The 10,693-nt window shown below is 49.7% G+C and overlaps 1 protein-coding gene across 1 annotated transcript; it reads right to left on the bottom strand.

The window, feature by feature from the left end:
• Window positions 1–322: 322 nt before the first annotated feature.
• On the bottom strand, window positions 323–8,468 carry LOC308562825 (protein Daple-like; the record flags this gene model as incomplete). The annotated part of the gene is made up of 8 exons (XM_081149257.1): window positions 323–490; window positions 942–1,082; window positions 3,809–3,892; window positions 5,137–5,195; window positions 5,415–5,484; window positions 6,973–7,081; window positions 7,577–7,677; window positions 8,409–8,468. 8 exons carry the CDS (start codon window positions 8,466–8,468, stop codon window positions 323–325), a joined length of 792 nt encoding a protein of 263 aa, XP_081005383.1.
• Between the last annotated feature and the right edge of the window lie 2,225 nt (window positions 8,469–10,693).

Raw genomic sequence — 10,693 nt, forward strand, 5'->3', positions numbered from 1 at the left:
CCGGCCAAGAAAACCACCCCAGTGTGTCACCACTTGAGCCTCACACTAGGCCTGAGGGTAAACAGCAGGCTGCCTCTCTAAGCCTATAGTGTCTGCACTGATAGGAGCCCTAAAGCACCAGAAGAAACCCTCCTGTGTGGACCAGGCTGGGAGTGGACTAGTCCAGGAACAAACAGGGATCAAGCTCAGAGCAGAGCCCAGGGACTCCAGGGTGCAAATCAGAGCTCTCCCGTCTGATTCACCTCATGGCAATGAACCCCATGTGCTAGAAATGGCTTGCTGACACGTGGGAGAAGAACAGAAAGAAGGGGCACAGGAGGACTCACAGCTCTTGGTTCATGAGGCACAGTCTGGCCTTGGTGTTCTCTAGCTCCTCGACCAAGTGCTGCTTCTCCTCCATGGAGAGGCTGCTGGTCAGGCAGAATGCTGAGTCCGCGCTAGAGACCTGGAAAGGACTAGGCGGCTGTTGCACTTGGAGGTGTTCCTGCTCCTGAGACAGGTGGGCAGAGAGGGGGGTCTCATCAGCAGGCTCCTGTGCCCAGCACAGTGCCCACACTAGTACTTGGTGAAAAAGAACCAAAAGATGGAAAAATGTAAAAGAGAGGATGTCAGCTAAGACTGTAAAACCAGCAGGGAGCCAGGAGAATGGTGCTATGTTAGTGAAAACCAAGGATATAGTTAGTGAGACAAAAAGGGGACTGTGAATGGAGCAGTGTCCCCAAGCTGAACTTCTACCCTGACACAGGTGTCTTGGAGGTGACTGTGCAGTGCAGGGAAAATCCCATGTCCTGACACCCGGGGAACATCCGAGAGGAGGACGGGGTGGTCTGCAGGATTCAGAGGGAGAGTCAGGATGAAGACAGCCACCCAGCACTTGGGCCCCAGGCCCAGGCCCCTCCTCAACCTGTCCCAACAGGCCACTTGGCCATCAGCAAACACACCTCCTGGCATTGGTCTCGCTCACGTAGCAGCCTCTTCAGGAGAAGCAGCATGTTCCTGGAGAAGGCCGCTAACTCCTCTGGGATCATGTCTGGAAGTCTGAAATTCTGCAAGTCCAGCACATTCTCCGGACTATGGGTCACCTGAGGGCACACACGGGTAGGGTGCTGCAGAGGCTGCACAGGGAGCAGCTCCAGGGAAACCTGAGAGCACCCACCCACCATGGCCATGCCACGGGGCCTAGGCGCACTCTCCCACAGCGGACCCATGTCACTGACATTAACAGCTCTCATCCACAAATTTCCTATGGCCGGCACGGGGCTCCTGAACAAGTGCTTTCCCATGCTCGACCCTCACAAACCACTTCTCCCTTCATCACCAGCTCAAAGAGGACACTGATGTTAACACCAGAAAGCTCCTTACAATGCAGTAGTTCCCTCAAAATTCCTCAGATGTTGTGACTGGAGCACCATCCATTTACCACACAAAGAAGGTCAGCCTTGGGTGTGGGAGGGTGCAAGAGGAATACTATCTTATTACTTAAAATCTAAGGCAAACATGGCCCCATATTAAAAGACTTAGGTCAGAATGTTGGTACACAACAATCTTATGTTATTTTTCGGGGAAATATTTCATGATCTAAAATAATTTTCAGGTAAGCCTGTATCTCAGTCCCACTGGCCACTCGCACCACCTGGTTTTCCCCTTCAGCCGGCTGGGAGTGCAGGCCCACGGCCACGGCCTTGCCGGGCCGCCTCTCCACCGATTGCCAGCCTCTCCTTCTCAACCTGACCCCCCAGAGCAGCCAGAGGCACAAGGTCTCGTTCATGTCCTTGTCATCTCAGTTTGGGAAGATGACTATTGGAGGACTCAAGCCACAAAAGGGGAAGACACTCAGGGAAACGCACCCAAAAAAGTTCTTAAATATTATAGAGGAGTAAATGGAGGTAGAGAATAACTTAAACAACAAAACCCACATGAAAACGGGGCCTTCCAGTTTCTCAAATGGCACCCACTTCCTTACTTCTCCCCACCTCACAAAGGAAAAGTCGGGAGTCAGAGGACCTCAGGGAATTAGGAGAAACCTCAGCCAATGATACGGGGCACCCCAAAGGCCAGGATCTGGGACTCAGGGGCTGGGTTCTAGGCCTGCTCCACACCAGTGTCTGGGAAACGCCCTTCATGTCTGAAAAGGGGTTCCTGGGACACAACCCCAGCTGCACATCACTCAATCGAGCAGCTCAAATTAAAGGCTCATGTCGCTCCTCCCGGATTCTCACTCAGTGGGTCTCTTGTGGATCCCGGGCACCTGACTGCCTGAGAAGCACGCAACTATTTCTCAAGTCCCCGCAGCCAGCACTGAATCTGACCATCGCTCAGGATTCTTTTGGCTGCATTCCACCCCCTCTCATTTTAAATATCCTGCTGGTTGAGCAGGACAGACAGCGAGTGGCAAGGACCTAGTCCCCAGCTACATACATTTTCAAAACATGGGGACACATAAGGAAAATCAAAAGGCAGAATGATTCTCAGGCCAAGAGGTGGCCACGCACTTACAGGAATGGCTGAGTGTGTTTCTGACAATGCTGAGTTTCCCCTCGACTGCAACAAGCCGCAGCCAACTCCTGCTCCGGGGCTGACTCCGAACCCAGGCCCGTGGTGCCTGGAGGCCGGGGAACCATCACACAGCCTGTCCCCGGCATCGGCGAGGGGAGCTCTGTTCACCTGACCCTGCCAGTCACACACCTGCTCCTATGTGCTCTTGCTCCCGTCCTTTTCATGCCTTTATCTAATCTGTCCCATCAGACTAAAGGCCGAACCACATCTCCTAAGGCACTTAAAACATACAAGGCTTCTTCTGGACGGAGGGTGGGGAAGGCTGTCAGGGAAATAAATTTTCAGGTCGGGGCTTGCCCTCACAGGCCCGGTTTCTAGGGAAACCACTTCCCTGACGTTACCACCTCTGCCAAGGTCAATGTCAGAGGGGCTGTCCTCAGTACAGAGCCCTCCGGACCCAACCCCAGGGGCTGAGTCTGCAGTGACAGCCCTTCAGGGACCTGGTGCTTTCTCACTTCCTAACTAGTACCAGCTTGTTTCTCTGCCATGTCACCAACAGAAACAGAGAATCTTTCTCGAACATCAACCATCTGAAGCGGGGTGACATGTGCCAGAATACAGTCTGTAAATCAAACTCTGAGCCCAAACCACTTCAGAGTCATCTGAGAGCACTTAAAAGCAGTCTGAGTCCACATTAGGCAAGAAGACTAGGCAATGGCAGACTTGATGAAGGTGTTGTGAAGAAATTGTTTTCATTTTTACCCCCATTTCATTTTAGCTCGCTAATGACTACCTGTGGGGTCAAGCAAGTGAGGATACACCCCAATCCCCCTCCCAGGCAGTGGAAAGGTGTCGGCCTGGCCAGCTGCCACGAGGAGCAGGGCACCACATACCCAAGGGTTTCCCATGTCCTTGAAGGCTAACAAGCCTCACCAGGCTCTGTTTGTCCTGGGTCTGCAAGCAGGCCGTTCCCAGCATGGGTCCCTCCTGTCCCCTCTCTTCTGCTAGGTAAGGCCCTAGCCTATCATGGCCGAGTGCAAGTAATAAAGGCGACATCTCTCCCCGCTGCTCCACCGACTGCTGTTTTCAGACTAGCAAAGAACAGAGTGGCAATCTGGGGTTGGAGCTCCTACAAGACACTACCTTTATAAACAGGGTCCATATTGCTGTGGTCTCTGAACCCTAAAATTAGTAAAGTCACCAACAGGTGACATAGGCTTTAAACTTTTCCCTCGTGGAGACAGCCTGCCTCCTGGTTGCAATAGGAGTGGGGGTCCCCGGCTGAGCCCCACAAAGCCAGCCACACACCTACCTCCATAATATGGGCCACGAGCCCGGCCTGGGTGGCCAAGTCCAGCTCTTGGATCCGGTTTATATACTCCACTCTCCTCTCGCACTGCAGAGGGGAACACGTGTTAATGGAAGCATTTGCCACTGAGGCAACCTGGGCCCTTCCCACCCACAGGAATAGTTTCCAAACCAACTGCCCACCCAGCCCCTGGCTTCCTCCTTTGTAACCAACAATTTGTCCCTTGTCCTCCCTACGGTCCCTTACCCTGGGGGTTTCTCTAGAACTTGCTCTGACCACCTACATCAGAATCACCTGAGGAGCCATCACGCAGAAGACACTGGAGGTGAAACACAGAAATCTGCACCTGAAACAAGCTCTCCAGGCACATCTTAAACAAGTAAAGATCAACAACACCGAGTGTGCCTGAGCAACACGGTGTTGCTCAGTGCCTGACTGTTGTCCCAGGCACCGCAAGGTCTTGGGTTCAAATGCTGCTCAGGGCACACACCTGGGTTTCAGGCTCCATTCCCAGTAGGAGGCATGCAGGAGGCTGCTGATCAGTGTTTCTCTCCCATCCATGTTTTAGTCTCTGTCTCCCTCTCCCTTCCTCTCTTTGAAATCAATGAAAAAACACAAAAAATGAAATAAAATAAAATGAAGAACACCTGCTTCAAGCCAGGGTGTGGCAAACTATATCTTCACACGGCTGCATGGTAAGAATATCTTAGAGTCTACGGGCCATTTGGTCTCACCTGTGCCACTTTGGTGTGGGAGCAGCCAGGGGTAACACACAGAGAAACAACTGAGGCTCTGTTCCTGTGAAAGCCTATTTTCTTTTTAATATTTTAAAAAATATACCTTATTGATATTGAGAGTGGAAGAGAGAGAAAAAAATATATCAATGGAGAGAGTCATTCATGCCTGCCTCCTGAATGCCCCCCACTGGCGATTGAGCCTGCAACCTGGGCATGTGCCCTGACTGGGAATAAACCGCCATCTCCTGGATTATAGGTCAATGAAAAGCTCATTTCAAACACAGGGGGTGGGTCACACTCAGCCCCCAGGCTGTGTGTGGTTTCTGACCTTTGCTCTAGGTGTCCCCACACCAGGGACCATCTGCTCATGGCACCTTAGGCTGAGGAAACCCCACCTGCTTCTTGCCAAAGGTGCCCTGGGACAAGCAGTGGCTACCACCTAATGAGTGGTCCCTTTTCTCAGGAAGCCAGGGATGTGTCACGTTGCGCTTCAGGCAGCTTCCCTCCTGCCTCACTAAGGTGGAGTCTAATCCCCACAAACCCCAACATGAGATGGCTGAGGGCAGGCCTCCTCCCCTCTTGCCCAAGCCCTACCTGCACAGCGCAGCCCAGCATCAGCACCAGCAGTTTCCTGACTTCCTCGATACTTCGGCCTACATTGAAAAAGCAACATATTTAATTAGGCTCATCTGATTATAAAATCTCACTGGTGAGACACTGGTTGGTTGTAGGGGGGAAAATCAGATGAGAAAAAAAAATCCTTTCTCTACTCAGTGCTTCCTACCTGGGTGCACACAGCCCATCTGTTTTCTACTTGTGCGTTTGTGTATTATTTAAGGCAACCGAGAATTCTGTGCACAGCTTTCACTCACCAGATAGCGGATCTTTGCCGATCATCGTGACGTTCGGCAAACGCATGACTACGAGCTGCTCGAGAACATCCTACAGAAACAAAGAGGAAAAGTTACCACTGAGAACAGGAAACAAAAATAAAGAGGCATTAAGAAAATGACAGGATGAGTGTGCGGCCACTACACGGTCACTATGAGCAAGCCACGTGCGAGGAAGGAAAACTTAGGATAGAAACCATGTGAAAACTCCAAGCTAACTGCACTTCTGCCTGGATCAGAACCAAATACGCATCATGTCTGCTTATGGACAGAGACCTGGGGTCAAAGAAGATGTGTTAATGCCAGGACCGTAGGGTCAGCTGTGAGTGTCTTTGTAAAAGATGTCTTTATTTTTATGCTACGGTCTGCTTGTGCAATTGAAAATACAGAATGAAAATGAAAGAGGTGCTGCTGGGTGTCTATAACCGATCATGCAGGACGCTGGCGCTCAGCAGGTCTCCGGGACACGATGTGAATCAGGCGGCTTCTCTCCTGTACAGCAGCCCTTCCCTGGGAGAGGGATAAGTCACAGCTAATCTGCACCCATCGGAGAGCTGGTGTGGGAGACCAGCTGCCTTCTGGCCCTCAGACCAAGGGCCTTTGACAGCGGGCCCAGCCACCAGCCATCAGCCAAGCCCCTTGCCGGGGTGTCTCTGACAAGCCCTCCTGGCAGTGTGGCAGCTCACACCCGCACCCACCGCTGCGTTCCCCGAGGGCCTCAGGCCAGGTCCTCTTCCCTGAGCAGATGGGCCTTCGATTTTACAAATCAGAAGATACAAATTAAATTTTTACAGAAGACAAGGAAGGGGGTAGGTTCCATAAGCATTCCTGGCCTCACGAAATTGGTTGTTATAGAAATCTTCTCTAACAAAGCAACCTTAAACCTTTTAAAAACAGGTTTCCAAATTTTCTCAGGAGTCTCTCTATTGCATAGCTCGCTGAAACTCTACATTCAGTATCCTGCCATCAAGCACTGATAAAGGAAAAGGGGATGATTACACAGCAGGGCCAATGGAACACCCTACAGTTTACTCCTGTCAACAAGCTAGAGGCTCGTCGATGACCGCCCTGGCCCAACATAACTCTCGTGTGCTCCCATATCTCCTTCCACCCCTTGAATTGCTGGTGTACAAAGACTTGCTGAGGTGTGGCCAAGAACGTCCTCCAGGTTCCCCAGGAATTCCAGCCACTCCCAGTGTGACTGGTGCTAGAGGCCACATTGGCGACCCAAGGCTCATGTCTGGGGCTCTCAAAGCACCAGACACCCGTGCTTTGCACACCACACAGCTCAAACAACATTTGCTGGAAAAGTAAAGACATCGAACGTCTGAACCTTCTCACAAGGTAAAAAGAAAAAGATGAAAATGGCAAAAACACACCAAGTGTCAGCAAGGAGATGCCTAAATGTGAATACCATTTCCTCCAGGATTCCCGTGGGGAAAGGTTTGAGTGAAGACATTGCTAGGGGCAAAGAGCAACTGTTTGAGTGAAGTCGGTGTCAGGGGCACAGAACACCTGGGACACCAAGAGCTGCCCTCACCTGGTAGAAGGTCTTGATATTTGTGACCAGGATGCTTAAGTTCTCAGTCCGGAGGTTAATATCATTGTTCACCTGCTGGTTGATGGGTTGATATCCAGGCCTGGGATCACTAGGGAAAGAAACATGGCAATGGAAATGGCGTCTCCCTACATTGGCCACACCTCCCTTCCAGTGGCATGTAGTCCTCTCCAAGTCTAGGCTAGTGTGAGGCTGTAAGGGGTGTGGCTCAGAAACACAGGCGTCCTTACCGAGGGGGAAACCTTAGTCACTCACAGATGCTCCCGACCAACCCCTGACACATTTTGTAAGCAGACACTGTCCCTTATAGTTCCTTGATCCCCAAAAAGTGTGATTTGTTGTTTTTTTTTAATTCATTGCTTAAACCACATGAAATAGCTGATTTTGAAGTTAATTGCACCATCTACAGTTCTAAATGTCCTTCATCAATCAAGCTGCTAACACACTGTCCTGCAGTTCTTCCCACCCCAAGGAAGGGCGGTAAAGGCCCTTATACTGAGATATCACTGGCCCAGGGACAAGGAACCTCCCAGAGCAACTGCAGGTCTCCTTTCACAACCTGAAAACAAACTTGAAGACAACTTACATTTCTACCATGATCTGGTTAAGAAAGATGCCATCGACCAGACTCATGTAAACCCTCAGGTTGTCATCGTTGCTGCCTTCAAAGGGTCCCAAGGTTTTGACCTGCAAGGAGCAGGATGCAGAAAGGCAGGAAAAGTCACCCCACACACATTCTGAAGCTCGTCAGGACAACCACGGATTGTGGGCTGAGGGTCACCCAATGCCCACGCATGCTTCAGTGGGCTCCAAGCCCACCTTTCTTCAGGGCCCCTCTCCCTGCCCTACTCCAGGCAACAGATTCGAGACAGCGGGAGGGAAACTTTCTCCTCACTTTTTCCCAGTGTCCCAGAACGGGAAAGAAATGAAAAATAAAAGGAACTTTTCAACAAATTACTCACATCTGATCTATTAGAATTCACTGTGCCCACCGCAGATTGTATACATTCCCACTCAGACGTCCCCCAAGGCCCACCCATCACCACCATTCACCACCTGGACTCAGTTCAAAAACTACACAAGGATATTTTCTGGGGAGTCCTTTACGTGAATGGCCAAGCGACAGGGGTTGGGGTGACCACTCATAGCTTGTCTCCTCCTGGAATGGCAGCCCAGCACCCTGATGGGAACAGGCGCACCCACTCACAGCCCAGGGCCGGGACGCTGCAGGGGGCACACGCTCCCGAGTTGGAAACGCCTCCCGACCCCAGGCCCTGGTCTGGACCCCACACCTGCTAAGACCCCGACGTGCTGGGACTTCCCCGGGGTCCCAAGGGGCAATAGTCGGGTCTGTAGGGACCACAGGCAGGGGAGAGAAGGGCCGGAGCACCAACGTAGTAGGGAGCCTGGCTACTCACCCACGCGATGAGGGGGCCGTGAAGAAAGAGCTCCAGGAGCTCCCTGCTCGCATCATCCATCCTCAGGCTTCGCCCACTGTGTTGGGCCCAAGGTCTCTGTACCAGAGTCTCTGCGTCCGACGTCTCTGCACCAACTGGCTCTACACCGACTGGCTCTGAGCCCAACTGCTCTGTGCCCCACCTTCCACTGTTTCTATGGCCACTGTCCCCATGCCCGCATCCCATAAGCCTCTGCGCCCACATTCCAACTGGCCCTGGCACTCAATGCTGCCCGGCCCGGGACATGGGGGCTCACACCCCATGCTAAGCACTGTGGGGTACATAAAAAATAGGGCTCTCTCCCCATGCAACTTAAGATCTATCTGGGCACATAAAATACAAAGAAACAGAAAGGTTATATATCTACATTATAGGATTATAAATGGAAAATAGCCACTTAAACCTAACCTTGTCTATCTCCATTTTTTAAAATTATTTCTTCTATCAGCCGAATTACAGAAAAGCGATCAGTTCCTTTAAGCAAGAGTGTATTCATTTTATTTTGCTAAGTCTTGCCTAGTATCTCAGCTTGGGCATACTGCTCCCCATCGACTGTGAATGGGGATGCTCCAGTTAGTAGTTCATACATCAGGACACCTAAACTCCACCAGTCAACTGCCTGGAAAACAATTTTATAGAATATTAATTAACATGCAATTAATAGGAAGAAAAACGAACAAAATAAAGCTGCATATTTAGAAGATATTTTAACTAAAAGATTTTGTACATAGCTTTCTCTACAAGGAGTATTCAATTAGCATAAGCAAGGGAAACAATTGGAGAACAAATATGCAGGTATCCTCAGAAAAGAATTTAAACATTTAGTCTGTCAATCAATGAGCTAAAAGTATTGTAATTATTTTGTAAACTAGTAATGGTTCTCCTTTGGATAATTAAAAATGAGTATTTTAAAACTTTTTAATTGATTTCAGACAGAGGAAAGGAGAGGGGGACAGATACAACATCAATGATGAGAGAGAGTCAGTGAACCTGCACACCCCCTGCTGGGGATCCAGCCTGCAAACCAGGCATGTGCTGTGATTGGGAATCGAACCTCGATCTCCTGGATCAACCTCTGAGCCACGTTAATGAGACAAAAAAAAAAAAAAAAAATTTCATTTAAAAGAAATTAAAATTTTTTAAGAACATCAAATCTTTGGACTCATGATCGGGGGTGGGGGGGAGGAAGTACGGATTAGCATTTTTATTAATTATCCAGCTGCAATAAATATTATAAAATTATTTAAAGTCAAAGAACAAAAGTGAAAATGTAAAAAATCCTACCTATAGGTGTTACTTTTTTCACACCAACCTAAGTCAGTTCTTATAGAGCCTATCTCATGAACGGAATGGCCTTCATTTGCGGAAAGCATGCTGAGATTTAAAATAATGTAAAACAAAATGGGAGCTAACTGGGAAACAAACTTATAAATGTAGTTACCAGAACTGAGAACTGGGCAAGTTATATATAATTGAAGGAATCCTGATATACTGAAAAATACTTCCTTTATAATTATGCAAAACAAGATTTCAATAATAGTTGAGATTGTGAGCTTATGCCAGTGAGATATTAACTGGATGCTAAAACTTTATTTTATTTATCTATTTTTCAATATGTCTTTGTTGATTTCAGAGAGAGGAAGGGAGAGAGAGAGAGAGAGAGAGAAACATCAATGACCAGAGTCCCTGATCGGCTGCCTCCTGCACGGCCCCTGCTCGGGATCGTGCCTGCAACCCGGGCATGTGCTCTGACCAGGAATCGAACCTGCAGCTCCTGGGTCACAGGTCGATGCTCAACTGCTGAGCCACGCCAGCCGGCTGGGCTCCATGCTAACATTTTCAACTCTCTGCTTCCAAATGTCAGGGCCAAGGCTCCAGAGAAATGATTGAAAACCCATGAGCCTAGACCTATTTTACAGAGAAAACATATCAATGACATAGAAACAGGCTCAGGCCGACTGAAACCACAGGAAGTGAGTGCAAGGCAGGCGCGCGGACCAGCGCGCTACACACTGTGTGTCTCACGGGAGCAGTGCTCCATGGGCTCCCCGTAACTTAGCTGTATTCTGGCCCTCAGTGTGCACAAATTCTAGGAGCAATATAAAGTTTTCTTTCCTAAAAACGGGTGGCATGCCTTGGCCTGTGTGGCTCAGTTGGCTGGAACATCATTGCCTACACCCAAAGGTTGTGGGTTCAATTCCCAGTCAGGGCACCTATCTAGGGTTGGGTTCAATCCCCAGTCAGGT

Source organism: Miniopterus schreibersii (assembly GCF_964146895.1).
Source record: "Miniopterus schreibersii genome assembly, chromosome: 10".
Lineage (NCBI taxonomy): Eukaryota > Metazoa > Chordata > Mammalia > Chiroptera > Miniopteridae > Miniopterus > Miniopterus schreibersii.